Source organism: Fundulus heteroclitus, chromosome 11, assembly GCF_011125445.2.
Source record: "Fundulus heteroclitus isolate FHET01 chromosome 11, MU-UCD_Fhet_4.1, whole genome shotgun sequence".
NCBI classification, from domain to species: domain Eukaryota; kingdom Metazoa; phylum Chordata; class Actinopteri; order Cyprinodontiformes; family Fundulidae; genus Fundulus; species Fundulus heteroclitus.
The window spans coordinates 13,268,094-13,283,263 of record NC_046371.1 but is presented as its reverse complement, the minus strand read 5'-3'; the positions used below and the strand labels follow the sequence as shown (position 1 = coordinate 13,283,263).

Sequence of the window (15,170 nt, the reverse complement as noted above, 5' to 3'; positions counted from 1 at the left end):
TAATCCCCCTGACTGACGCGCGCTACCGACCAATGAGGCGCGCGGAAGGAAGAGCGTCACCGACGGGGCGGGTGCACACGAGACACCCCGGCGCTGAGATAGAATATAACGGCGAGCTCTCACACTGATCGTGTTTCTGGAGACGGTTTTGTATGACATAGACGCTGTTGTGTACAGAATAAAGCTACGTAACAACTGAAGCCACTGTAAATGCGGTTATGCACGAAAACAGAACGAAATGTCATGGATAGTTTGTCTTTAGTTTAATGCTAGTTTGTTGTAAACTGTCATTTAATCCAGATATTAAATCAAACAAGCTGGTGAGGTCACAGGGTGGTAACTTGAACAGCTAGAACCACTAATCAGGTCTATTTGAGTGCTTCCATTTGTATTCTACTTGTTTTGTCTGCTGTGCCTGCTTTCTATGTGTGTTTTTCCCCTTCAAAAGCTGAGATTTAAAAGAACAAAGAAAATACTACTTGTCAGACGTTTGTATAGAATTTGTTATATATTCACTTTAAAAATAAGTGTCCACCTCCAGACCAAAATATCATGGTCAGTCTATTTGCTTAGCTTTTCAGTTCAGTTTGATGGCATGACATGATAAGAGTGCTGTCAAACCATTTTATATATATATATATATATATATATATATATATATATATATATATATATATATATATATATATATATATATATATATGTACATATATAGAGAGAGAGAGAGGATGGGCCTCCATGTCCTTGAAAACGGCAGTGCACTCACTGCAAGCTGTTCAAGTGCAAGCCACCAGAATTAACAAAGACTTCTGGATAGGTGTTAGGTTTAGGGTCTTTTCAGAAAGAACTGAACAGAAGTCCAGTTGCCTCCGATTTAAGCCTGTTTGCTGTTGCGATGACCCAGAAACTCAGAATTGTGTACAGCATTCATTTATTTTACAAATGGTGAACATACACAGAAACTAATCAGATCTAAAAACACATACAGGAATCTAAACAGATTTAATGATCAGTGTCATCCTGACTGTTTGCTTCAGCTTCATCAGCCACTGCTTCGTCCATCATACATTGGGTGTCTTCTGAGTCAAACTCCACCTTATAAACGTTGAATCCCTTGCAGCTCCAAATAGCCTAGATGCAACTCGAATGTTTCAGACTGTGTGCCCATATTTAGTTGCCTGCCACAATATTCATTAAAGGCAGCTAATCATCTTGAATTTTTTGCCTATTTTCTAGAAATGCATGCTTCATCATCCAGTGTATTACACCTTCATTGTCAGTGTAAATTAGTTGGTTAAAACAAACAATACTGAGTAAAAAATTGATTATGTAGACTGCTTTAGTCTCAACTCTCTCTTTATATATATATATATATATATATATATATATATATATATATATATATATATATATATATAAAGAAATCCTAACAAGTATCTAAAAACCTTATCCTACCTTATCATATATATATATATATATATATATATATATATATATATATATATATATATATATATATATATATATATATATATATATATATATATATATATAAAGAAATCCTAACAAGTTGAACAGAAAGCAAACACATGGTTTAACAAAAAAAAAAGCTTGTTTTGGCATTCTAATTCAAGAAGTACAGAAGAAGCGTGCATTAGCAGGTATTTATCCGAAAGTTGTTGCTGGTTTGTTTCAATTTATAGTCGCACCCAACTTCGACCGAATAACTTTGGTAGGATAAGGTTTGGTGAATTTCAAGTGTTTGAACATCATGTCATGTATAGACGATCTTTGCACTTAGCGGGACGGAAGCTAACTGGGGGTTTTGCAAAATGCTGAAACGACTTGCCATAGAGGAGTAGACGCTGACGTCATTTCGAACGAAGCAGGGAATTTCTGTGAAGAGGATTCTCGGCCTGAAGGTTCTGAAGGAAATGGCATCAATTCTAACGCCCACTGTTGGCAGAATGTGGTACTGCAACTAATGTCTAAAAAAAAAAGGAGACCCATATGTTCATGATTGTTTCTAGGGATAAAATCAAAAATGGATCAAATAAAAAACATGTTAATTTCTCCTGTTGAAGGTGTATGGAATTGGAGGACTGTTTTTTTTATATATCACTGTCATTACTGTTAGATTTAAGAATTGATATTTTGTGGAAGCTTCCATTGAGCGTGCCCATGATGGGACTCTCTGTTGCAAATGGTTTTAAGTCTCCAAAAAGAACAAAACCCTTAAATTGCATTTACATTTTCAAACCTCCGAATCAAACCGCCAACATATGGGAGACACAGATGGATTAGTATTCCTAATATAATTTCTAGGGACATGTTACGCCGAATGTTCTTCAGGGTGGCATAAATTCCACAATCAGTGAAGGAAAATTGTGCGCATTACAAAATAAAGGCATTTGTTTTGTTGTTGTTGTTTTTTTTTTTTTTTTAAGAGCGTGACGCTGCAACAAACATAAAATAGTTGTGTTGAAATGGCCAAAGGTAATGTGCTTCTCAAAAGCTCCTGGTTTACATCGTTATATATATATATTTATATATTAAGGCAGAAATAAAACTTCATCATTTGCATAAAGCTAAAACTGAAGCAACAAAACGTACTTTAATGCAACAAGATTTACAACGTTACGTTTTCTGACGTGAAACAACAAAATAATTTTGTATATGCTCAGAAGATGTTTTTCTGTCTGACAGGCTTGAAAAAAAAACTTGACTAACACAGGCACACATGACAAAGAACTATCCACATACACACTCCTAATGGGGAGTTTATAGAAACGGATTACCCTAACATGATTTTTTGGGCGTTGGGGGGAAGACATCCTACTTGCTGCAAGTCAACAGCGCTGCTAACATCACAACAGACCCCCGATATCAAGAAAATTCAACAAGAGACGAAACTGACATCTTCCTGTTTAGAATGTGTCACAAGGTCATTTGTACAAACAGAGAAAACCTGGATCAGTGGTGAACCTTCCCAGTATACAGCCTCCCAAAATGACTTAGAGAGAGCACGGACAACTCACCCAGGAAAGTCACCAAAGAGCCCAGAGCAACATCTAATGCTCTGCAGGCTCCACTCACCTCAATGTATGTCAGTGTTAATAATCCAAGGATAAAGAAGAGCTTTCCCACGTAACCTAATTAAATCAATTCAGCAAAGAAGAATGGGCCATTTTTTTTCCCCTCCGCAATATTGCCAGCTTACATAAGTATTTTTGCTGTGGTTGCCTTCTCAGTTTGCATATATAGTGACAACAGAAAATCTTGCCTTTTATGCTTTTTTGTAATTGAAGTGCTTTTCTGGTTCTCGTTTGAGTCTTATTTACCAACGCCAAGATGAGTACTTCCAGCACTTCTGCATTTTACCTTTTAAAGCGAATGGATTGTAGCAACGGTTTTCACCCAGATGACTTTATAAGGCCGGCTGTCTAACACTTGAAGATAAACGGACTAAATACAGTTCAGCCAACTTCCCTAAAGCCTCCCAAATTTTGACACATTTTCTTTTTTAAAGCATTGCACATATGTCACTGACACACGAGGCCCGTTGTTTATGCTTCATGTGTTAAAACGGTCCAGATTTAGAATTGCAGCTTCCTTCCCTAAAAGCTGAGAGCCTTGGTGGCTTGCTGCTCACCCATGTCTCCATCAAGCCTCCGTCTGCTGGGCCGCGCACCCGCACTCAGGAAGCGGTCTGTTATTTGTGTATGTGTTCAAAGACGCAGGTTCAAAAACCAGATTCACCCGGTTTGCAATCAGGTACGACACATGCTATATTTAGAGCTGGCAGCTGCTGGGTGAGTTCTGATAGCTCACGAGAAATATGAATGTTGAAGTCTGACGGCTTTTTTTAAATATTATTATTATTCAGCACAGGTCTTTGATATGCTGCAGGAGCTGTTTTTTCTATTTTCTGTCCAACTGGCGAGTCGTAAAAATGAAATTCTGTGAACAAAAAGGGCTCACAATGCTTAGATGGAAGAAACAGTTAATAAATGGACGAGGTGAGGTACTGCACTTGAAACATGTACAAGACACAATGAGGTCACTGACAAAAGAATATCTTCACAGCATAAATAAAAGCCATAATCAGCATAATTTCAAATCTAACGCTCTCCTTATGCTTTATGGCCATCAAGAGGATGTTAATTAGCCCTCTTTTATTTTTCTCTGTTAGCATCTCTCATAAGGCTATTTTCAGCCTAATAGAACAGACTGAAAATAGCAGTCAGGCAAGTTTCTGGGGGTCTATTTTTTTTACAAGTCAGGTTCCCGTTTAGACATGTTAAAGATGTCTTAAAATGACCCGAGTTTTTAAATCCCAGATCAAAATCATATTCTTACACATGTTAGAATACATGCTCTTCTACGTAAGCAGATTGGATGTTTTTTTTTTTTTTTTTTTTTCACCAGCCAACTCAAAAACCTTTATTAGTATATTAAAATTAGGAGTCTGGGATGAAAAGCTTGAAGTCATCTAATGTTTTCTCCTTCATGGATCACGATCTCACTTCTTCATTAACAGCACCTCACAAAAGACCTCGGAACATTTCCACATTTAGTCACCTTACAGCCATGGACTTTAATGTTTTTATAGTGACATTTTATGGGAATGATCAACACAAAGTACGACATCATTGCCAAGCAGAAGGAAAACAGAACAAAGGTTTGAAGCAAAATTAAGTTATTAACCCTCTTCACCCATGACTGCTCCGCGATCCACCCCAGTTTACAGTGGTGTCGTCTGAAGTTTACAGACGACACCACTGTGGTGGGCCTCAACAATGATGAGACTACAGAGAGGAGGTCCGCAATCTTACACAGCGTTGCTCCAGGAACTGTATAGACAGGAGGTCCAGGAAGACTGAACATGCTCCTCTCTGCATACAGAGGGAGGGGGTGAAGCGTATGGACAGCAGGAGGTTCCTGGACATTCGCATCTCCTCCGACCTCTCCTGGACTGTGAACACCTCCCAGTGGGTGAGGAAGGCTCAGCAATGGCTCTTCTTCCTCAGGAGACTATAACAAAGTGGACTTTCCACTAAGCTGTTAAAAACTTCTACAGAGCTAAATTAGCTCAGCTCAACAGTGTGGTATGCACAGTGGAGGAGAGGAAGGATTTAGCACAGGCGGTGACAACAGCACAAGGCATTGTGGGATGCCGTCTACAAGATCCAAACACAGTTTATGCTGCAAAAGTACAGAAAATATATATTGTATATTTCTTGTCATATATATATATATATATATATTTATATATATATATATATATATATATATATATATATATATATATATATATATATATTTATATATATGACAAGAAATATTTGTGTATATTAAATCCTATTGTCCATACTTCTACTTGAGTAATAAGTGTAAATGGTTTTACAGGATTGTTGCAGCTAAAGGCTCTGGCTGCTTTTTTACTTTAGAAACTCTGCAGTTTAAACATACTGTAAAAACAATGAGGAACTGCGTTATAAGGTTCATGTATGAATAGAATTGTTTTTCACACTCCATTCTGGTCGTGTGGTATGAGCTTGTTGCTTATATTATCATGCACATCCTTTCTTCTCACGAGGTAATTTCTATCACAAAAGTTCATATTTTTTAGGAGAATAAGACCTTGTATGGTAAGTTTTACTTTTATAAGTATGTAAGCTTTATGTGTGCACCTTTTACTGTGCGGCATTTGTATCTTTATATAAAAATGAAGAGTAATGGCTGCATATAGTTTTGTTTTGATTGCTCTTTGTACTCTGATTATTTCATGCATTTTATTCTGTAGCCGCGTTTCATATTTGCTGCCAAATCATTGTACTTACTTGTAACATTGCACTATGTGTAGGTAATTTTCAGGGTTTATATAATTAATTTGTTTAATAATTTTTTGCAGAGTTAATCTTTTTTTTTTTTTAATACCTGTATTTGAAATGCTTTGCTGCGGCAAATTATGTTGTGGTTGCTTTTGATGTCTATATAAATGTCTAATATATATATGGTACTGCCATATATAATGTCTATAAACATATTCTAAATTAATCAGCATTTTAAATTTCTACACAAAAGGCAGGTGAGGTTTATTTAACAGTTTACACCTATTAACGTTTTACTGGCGCTATTGAATTGTCCCATTGCAAGTTGGTACTAAAGTTAACCTGTTCTGCCCCCTGCTGGTTTACAAAGGTAACACGTACATTTAAAAAGGGGGTGAACTCTGGAGCATTGAGTGGGGTAAATGTAGGCCAGGATTTTCTGATGTCAAAAACATTTTTTTCTCTTACTTGCATAATCATGTATTTATTCATCATAGAGATATTTAATATCTCACCTAACCTGGATAAGAGACTTTTAAGGGGTTCAAAGTGGATTCTGCTTCATGTTACCTTTTTTTTTTTTTTTTACAGATGGTCGTCAAGCTCCCTCTGATAACACTGTGAAATTCATGATGGATTCTATGATGGCGAGCCGGCTTGGTCCTGCAGCCTATCTGTATTCCCTATGCCTGCGCATCCATGCAGGGTTGTGAGGATGCTATTCTTTCTTGCTACAGGGCAAAAGCGCAAGCAACCCCTGAAACCTGCAGCTCAGAATTGGTATTAGATTGGTTTTTTTGTGTTTTTTTTTTTCTGAAAAGACAAATTAGTTGAATATTCTTGGACTTGTCTGTTGAGTTAACATTATTCCAGAAGTCCTGATCTTTGAAATTTAGTCTGGTTTTTATGTTCATCTTAGACGGCATGCTCCCTTTATGCTCACTCCCTTGCAAGTCAAGCTTCTTTTTTTTTTCAATCAGGATATCAAAGTACATGTCTGGGGTCTAAAAATTCTTCGAAATGAAGATGGACAATGTATGTGCAACTGATGAAATATGCTCATGTACGATTTCAGCCCTTTTATTTGGGAATAAATGTCTTAACTTACTCCTCGTCAGAAATCCCATTTTCTTTTTTCTTTTTTTTATGTTTTACATTTTTTTATTAAAATTTCACATGGCTGTTGTTGGCTGTCCTAATTTTACTACATTACTTTTTTATTTCTTTTAGAGTTCTAGCTGTCGTAATGATAGCAATCACAGTTTATCTCATACTGCACCGATCCCAAGAATCCACACAAACATGCAAGAGTTACTAGTGGACTGGCCCAACAAAACAAATGTTGCCCAGAGCCCTGTAAAAGACTTTAGCTCTGCAGGAAATATTTTCCTGGTCTGACACAAGATTGTCGACATAGCTGGGTTTTTAAAAATCCCATCAAGATATGATTTATACAAAGCATGAATTTGAGAAGAAAAGTACCAACGTGAATAGCTCTGCAGGCGTGTGAAGCAGCTCCTGTTACCCTGTAACATGACCTAAAGGTCCCTCATCCTATGAGGGAGGATCTATGACGGAACCTATAGTGGAGACGCAGTCATCTCTTGTCCTTTATGCGTTTTTAGAGTCTGCTGCTCAGCGTTGTCTCAAGCGTTAGTGCTCACACAGTCGGACAGCTTTGTTGGTTTCCAGGCCTTGGCTCTGTGTCCCGGATGCCTGTGTCACTCTTTCTCAGCCCCTCTCTCTCTCTCTCTCTCTCTCTCTCTCTCTCTCTCTCTCTCTCTCTCTCTCTCTCTCTCTCTCTCTCTCTCTCTCTCTCTGTAGTCTGAGGAGGTAATTTTAGTCCTGACGCTGGCCTGTTAAAATGAGTCCTCTGACGCTGTTAGAGGGGTGGCGATGAGACGGAGAAGAAGACGGAGAACCAGCACGAACTTAAAAGCCCGTAAAAAAGCAGAGACTTCTCAAGTGGAGGGAGGATGACGGTGGCGTTTCAACCAAACTACAGTTAGAAAAGAAGAAGGAAGAAGGACATGCTGGCACATAAGGAGGGTTGTCACGTGACTTTCCCACAGGTACGTGACGGATTCCCTAGATTGACGATTACAGCAGAGTGAGAACGTGTGCGATTGGAAATCAAAATGTTGCTTTACGAATATTTTTTTTTTTTTACCAGCCGGGCTTCTCCTCTGTGTGGGTTCTGTCATCCGGGTCTTAATAAATCTGGATGTCTCAGCAGAAGGTGACTTTCATTTTCAGGTTCCTATAAGGATGTTTGACCGTTTATCTCAGAGGCTTGTTCAGGTCCCGCAGGCTGATGTGGAGATCAGGCAATGAGACGTCTTCAACAGATAAACCCAGATAATATTTTGTTTTTTTCTCTTTTACCTTCAGGGATTACAGAAAATCCGATCAGCCAGTTGAATATGAATCCGATTCAAAGACAAACGTTAAAAAAAAGACTAGATACTTACCAACTCTAGCACAATAACAACAATATTAAGGACCACACACTGAATTGGAAAACAGAAACATATTTCATATTTATAGAATCAGTTGACTTTTGACTGATCATGGATGTCACACAGGTCGTCTCACAAATATAAGAAAAAAACAAGATATTTTCAAGATATTAATTTTCAAACCTATTTAAAGCTTTCATAGAGGCAATTAAAAGGATAAAAGAGGTTAAACAACTCACCTTGATAAACTGACAATGATGACTGATAGAAAAGCAATATAATCATCTTATAAAATAGGACAATTAGACTACCACAAAGTTTAATGTTGCTATTATCTCACCTCAGCGCCTTCCTTCGCATGTTGGCTGTGGGCTCTTCATGGCTTCTAGCACAATTCTGGCTTTCTTTCTTTTTGCCATTCTTCCGAACACAACAGATTTACGGAGTGCAAGACAAATAGTTGCGTCAAGGTGTCGGTGAAACGCCTGGCCCCCATGCACGAAACTCTCAGGAGGCAGAGGAAAAGTCCAAAAAAGGTTTATTATTTACAAAGGTCACAAATAGTGTGCACAGGGAGCATAGGGTGCACAGGGAGGCGAGGCCACTGAGGAGAAGGCAGATGTGAGCGGTGGGAACAGATGAGGAATAATCTTGAAATGTGAAGGAGAAGTCATACCGGTAGCTGACGATGGAAACGCCTGAGGGAATGAGCGCAGTGCCGGGGCCAGTGTCTCCACAGCTGTCGCTGAATGACGAAGGAGGGGATGGTACATTAGAGGGCGGACAGGTGGTGCAGGAGGAGGGGAATTAGGAGAGGCCTTATGGTTGCCAGTCGCAGAGACAGAATCCAGACACTACTGTTGTAGGTGCAGCGAGTCGGTGTGGAGGCCACTGTGAGGAAGGAGGAGGAACACAGCTTCAGCTCAAGGCTCCCCTCAAGAAGAGAATCAAAAGGAACCATGAACACGAGGAGAATCTTCCAAATAAAAATATATCAAGGTTGCACAAGGAACACGGGGGGGGGGGGGGGGGGTTGGGGGGGGGGGCTCAGGTTTACCACATGGGTTACGCTCTCCACTAGATTGCCTGAAGAACCCCAGGTGTGAAAGGAGACTCCAGCAGGACCCAGTCCAGGTAGCAGCCCTCCAACGGCCTCTGGTGGAGAAAACACAGAATGCAAGTGAAAAAGGTGCGTGAGCAGATTCTCCCACCTGAGCTGTAGACCTCAACAGCTCATCCAGAGTCACCACACTCCTCTTGTCCAGCCTGTCGATTTAGCCATGCTGTGGTAGGCTTGCAGCTGTGCCATACTCCTCACATTTTCAGATGACTGACTGAACGTCGCTCTGTGAGATGCTCAAAGCTTGGGACGTTGTTATTACAGCCTAACTTTATTCTTTACCTGTCTACTGCAGCATTAGGTCTTCATGATGTTGTTGTTCACAAGTATTACAGTGTTGTATAGGTATTCTTTAGACGCCGCCACTTTAAATCAGCTGGCCAGCATTAATAAACCACTCTGGAGTGTTATTAAAGTCTATGTTTTCAAAAAAGGTTTCTTTGACTATCTCTACGGTGAGTTTAAATACTTGTTTGGATCTTTAGTTTTTCAGATAGACATTAGAGTCTGGAGAACACAACACTGACAAATAAAAACTCCAGTTTCCTTTTAGTAATTGAGTGTTTTCTGCTATGTATTGACAAAAAGGAGTCTAAAACGTTAAAATCTACCAGATTGTGAGGACACAATCCAAAGCCCTCTTCAGTTGATCATATTTAGTTCTGGACTTTGACTAGACCACTAAAAAAAAATATTTATTTCCCTATCCTGACTTTTTCTTCACTTTGAGTTTTTTTTAGCAGACGCCTAAAGCTCACTTGCATTTGGGATATATATTTTTCATCAAACTTGGGAAGAAAACACCCAGTTCCATCTAATGGAAAGTAACTTCAGATCATGATACTGCCACCAACGTGTCTCACTGTGGGCATGGCGTTCCTTGATTTATGTTGTTGTTTTTGTGTCTAACTTAAAGGACCAATAAGCAATATTTCACCACTAGGTGGTGCTTGAGCACTGTCTGTAGACCAAAACAAGATGCGACCAGGGGTCCGTTCTCCGTACGTCGCTAACTCAGTTAGCAGGATTTCATTGTTGACGATTTGGCATGATCTTGGATCGTTTGGTTCTTCGAAAGACTTCCTGCACTTGTTGTCATAGCAACATGTGCGCCAGCTTAAGCCATCTCCAGAGCAGGCTTATTTCATGTAAACAAGATTAGATCACAGCTTTAGAAGCGGAGGAGATGGAGAAGTCTGCCGTAGCCATGTCCATTTTTACGACAGCAACCTGTTGCGGAAGGTGCAAGAATAATTTGCAGAGTTTTTCGAATTAATCGCGTATTGCGCAATAGACAGGATGCTTTAGCGCAGCGCGACAGTGTAATTGTAGAGAGATTTTTCTTGGTGGCTGTTAAACAGACAAACACATCATTTAACAGTGGCTTTTAAAGAGGAAAACGTGATGTTGGAGCCATAAATCTAAAATATTTAAGTTATTTGTATGATAGTTTGCTTTTTATTTTTATCATATTCAGTAAGAAGAGTTGTTCGGGCCATTTTATTGTGAAGATTAGTTTACTTTGAAAGGCTTGCTTCCTGTCGAGCCGTATATTGTATTAGAAAAAACTATGGATGGATTATCTAGACACGGAGCAATACAGTTTTACCGTGTAAACTGTGGATGACTTGGAAAAGGAAGATTTTCATTTTTTATGGATAAAGATTTTTTTTTGTTAAAATTCCCAGTTTGCACGTGTCCTTTACTTCCCGTCTCTAAGGAATGACACTGAAATTTTGATCTCTTGACATAACAAGTGCCTTTTTTTAAATAAAGTGTAATAATTAAAGGCTACCATTTTGTAGAATATTCTTGTATTTCACTTTTACTTGTCCCCATGTTCTAGTGGGTCCCGTGGAGGCTCTGATATAAAAGAACAAATAATATCAAACTATTAAAATGCAAAACATCATGCTGTAGAATGTGATAGAAACATCTACCATGGACAGTATTGCTGGGCGTGCTCTGCCCTGTTGCTTGCATTTTGCATTTTAGGACAGGGAGGGGCTAAGCTAGCTGTTCGCGTACATGCGGCCGGCCCGGCTATGTAAACAAGAGACTGGAGAACAACATAGAGAGATGCAATGTGACGTCATGCTATAGTACAACTGAAATATTACCTTTAGCTCTTCACATTAATATTTTTTAGCTCTTTCTATCTAAAATAATGCTTTTGCTTATTGTTTGCTTAACTTATGGAAGGGGTTCCCAGATTTCAAGTAGGATTTCATCAAACCACAAAACCTTCTGCAATTGGGACAGGAATCAAAGGATTTGGTTTCCCAATGCTACTCCTTAGTTCAGACAAGTCGACCGTAAGGGAGATTGTTTTTACATGCTTGCTCTGCACATTTTTCCTGACTAATACTTTTGTACAAGGTCACGTAGCAAATTCCCTCCAAACTCTGGCTTTAGCTACAGGATGTAAGTGTCAGGAACATCGCTGCAAGGAGAGTTTTGCTTTATTATAGGTCAGCAATAACATTCACTATAATTTGTGTTATGTTTATACAGGATATATATATAACAGTATCTTTGGAAAAGGTTTTGTGGTGTGTTGAAATGATTTATCGAGGTCTGGTTTTTACATCATGAAAACTTTTAAGAGGGGTACTAGTCAGAAGTCTATAGTCAATGATTTACTTATTCTTATTACATCGAAACAAAAGAAGTAATTCTAGTTGTAGCTTTAGAAAAGTTGGATGAAATTAATTTAGACAAGAAACCCTCAAGCATTTACCTAGTTTATTTCTCATTGTGAATAGAAACAAGTATTGGGATTTTATACTTTCTGTATGTTTGTTAAGTGTAGACACACTTAAGCTTTGAAATATTAGTGATGAAAGTAATTCCAGTGAAACTAAAGAAGCTTAGTTAAGGATTTACTTAGCATACTCCTATGTTAATGTAATGTTTTTCTTTTCCTATGTAATATTTCCCTCTGTGATGTTTTTCTGTTCACGTACAGCACTTTGAATCATCGTGTTACTGAAAAGTGCTCTATAAATAAATTTGCCTTGCCTTGCCTTGCATACTTTGGGGAGTCACTGTAGAGGTTTAAATCCCGCTGCTTTGGATGATTAAAAAGTGGACAACATCTGTTTCCATAAACTGCTGTTTTTTAACTTTTCTCCACTTTAAACATCTTTACGCCCCTTGAAGCCATAGCCCCCCCTCCCCTTGCACTCTCCAACATACAGGCAGGTTAAAGCTCCCCACCCACACGTTTGCACTGTGATTGGGTCATCGGCTGGGCTTTTGACGTCATTCCCAGTTGTTGCTCTGTCCAAAGGTTCTGGTCTGGCAGCACTTATGAGATATATCCCGTAATTTTCTACCTTGTTTCTTGGGAATCACACTGCGCAAGGGGCAGGATCTCGCTTTTCATTATGTCTTCTTTTCTCTCTTCCCCCTTCTCCCCTTTCTTCCGGGAAATTCTTCCAAATGCGGAATGCCTTGGCTCTGACGAGGCCGTACCGTTGTTACAGTAACACCACCGTGCTGGATTCATAGCTGCCTTTTCCTGTTTTTACAGGACAAAGCCTTTGATAGTCGCTGTTCTGGGATTGTTCTTCCTCTGGTTAAATAAAAAAGAAAGTGAACCACAACTATTTCGATTTGAGATTTGTATTTGCATTTGGATTGGATAAACTCTCGAGGAAACAAATTATGGAAAGACAAGAAGCTCTGGTTTGATGCTAAACTCAAAGTTTGATTTTTAAGCAGGCGGATTAATGTAGAAGCGATCTTGCAACATTCATGCAAGAATGCGGTTTCAAACGCCTTCGGCCAGTTATTTATTAGACTATCACAACTTGTAACATTTCCAGCCGGGAGGATATTCATAACTGCGTGTTCCTTTTGTTATCTCTGTTTGCTGTTTATTTTGTTGTCTGGCCTAGCTCTGCTTTCAGGTGCAACGTTACGTCACCATCATCTGGAAATGATTTTCAAAGTGAAGTTCAGTCTGGGAATATGTACTGTCATGTTCCTGCTCAGCCTGGCCTGAGTCCAGTTTGGATCCTTGAATGGTTTTAGCACAACAGACGTAAAAAAAAAAACAGCAGAAGAGGGAGGTTCTCATTTTGGGAAGGTTAAAAAGGAGAGCATTTCTTTTAATCAAACAGCTCATATGGCGCGGTCCTGTCCTTCATGCCTCCCTTCATGTCTCAGGCGTAGCCCACAAGGTCTGGATGCTGAGCAGAGCGGTTCTCCTCTGTCTTTGCAGAGCCAGGAACCTCGCTCTGCCTTGTCTGCGCCTCAGACTCTGCGTGGGATGTCTGAGAGAGATGTGACAGTGTTCCCGTTTGGCCCCGTGTCTCTGGACCTGTCGAACCAGGAGCAGCCTACGCTGACCAGGCTCTACTGTCAGAATGGAGGCTATCACCTGAGGATTTTATCGGACGGAACGGTGAATGGTGGAAGGCAGGAAAATGACACCTATGGTGAGAAAATTACACTTATTAACTTATTCTTTGGGATATAAAAGCTGCGGATCAGAATTGGAAACGAGTTAACACGTTCAGTACATTAAGTATGACGATTATTTATTATTTAGAATAGATGTTTTGGTGGCTGTAATCTAACTCTGTTGAATCTGGAAAAAATCTAATAAATGAAAGCCTACAATTTCCAAGAGTTTGAGGCTTACAGTTTGGTTTCTCCAGAGTTTAGAGGTTATTCTCTGGAATTGACAAGGTACTCTGTGGGATCAGGAGGTCAAAAACTACATCACAACATAGTGCCAAAACGTACCTTTTAAGTTCCAGTACCTGGGAGTTCTGCAAAAGTAAGACGTAGGTTCAGCAATTTTAGACTGTATGTTTTGTGAATTAAACTATAAACTCTGTGAAAGTAACCAGTAAGTTCCAGGAAGATAGCCCATGAATTCTGTGAAAGAGCTGAATAGCCACCCACAAGTTCCAGAAAGCAACCTGCACATTCTGGGAAAATCCTTTAAATTCTACTTGTATTTCCTGTCAGTTCAGCAAAAGGAATCTGAAGGTAATCAGTAAGTTCTGGAAAGCTGTCTCTAAAATTTGTAAAAGTATCCAAAACATCCTGTGAAAATCATTGCTAATCTTGAGGAAGGTTAGCAGTGAAAGTAGATTGTGAGCATAATAGTCTGTATGTTTTTTGAAAGCAACCTGTACGTTTGAGAAAAAATGATATGTAAGTTCCAGAGGGTAGAGTCTAAGTTTTGTGACAAGGTTTCTTAAAGTAATCTTTAAGGTTAAGGAGAGTAAGCTGTATGTTCTGTAAAAGTAACCTGTAACTTCCATGAACGTAACCTTTAAGCTCCTGGAAAATACATTTTATACTCCATAAAAGCATCCCAAATGTTCTGTGAAACTAACCTGTAATCTGCAGGGAGGTGACTTGTGTTTCATGACAGCAAACGGTTCAAGTTCTGTGAAAGTAACCCACACATTCCAGGAAGGCAAGGCAGATTATGTGTTGCCACTAAAAAATATTTCTTGAGCAACTCTTGCAAGTTTTTGTTTTTAAATCAGTGATTCCGGTAAAGCTGTTTAGTAATCTGGGATATTTATCACAAATCATTTTTACCCTTTCAAAACATTTGAACTGCTTCCCCCCCCCCCCCATTAAATATGACGGGAAAAGGCTCGTTTTGGGAAAACGTTTGTTACATTGTGTTGGTATGTCCTCCATTTTAGCCTTGGAAAGGCAACAAAAAGTCACGCAGAAAGGTGATGTTTCATGTGTCGCAGACATTCTGAGGCTGAAGGCGGTGAG

At 39.2% G+C, this 15,170-nt stretch overlaps 1 protein-coding gene across 2 annotated transcripts in view; it reads left to right on the top strand.

Annotated features, from left to right (window-relative positions):
• The first annotated feature begins 7,651 nt into the window (after positions 1 to 7,651).
• LOC105935688 (putative fibroblast growth factor 1) overlaps positions 7,652 to 15,170 on the top strand; it is an 8,403-nt gene continuing 884 nt past the window's right edge. The window contains exons 1-3 of one of the 2 annotated variants that reach the window (XM_012876224.3): positions 7,652 to 7,906; positions 13,642 to 13,858; positions 15,146 to 15,170. The exon at positions 15,146 to 15,170 is cut by the window's right edge and continues 79 nt beyond it. In XM_012876224.3, coding sequence (XP_012731678.2) covers positions 7,865 to 7,906; positions 13,642 to 13,858; positions 15,146 to 15,170 — 284 coding nt within the window. In that variant the 5' untranslated portion in view covers positions 7,652 to 7,864. Of the gene's footprint in view, positions 7,907 to 13,143; positions 13,859 to 15,145 lie in introns of those variants that run through there. The other variant, XM_012876223.3, reaches the window with a different exon arrangement.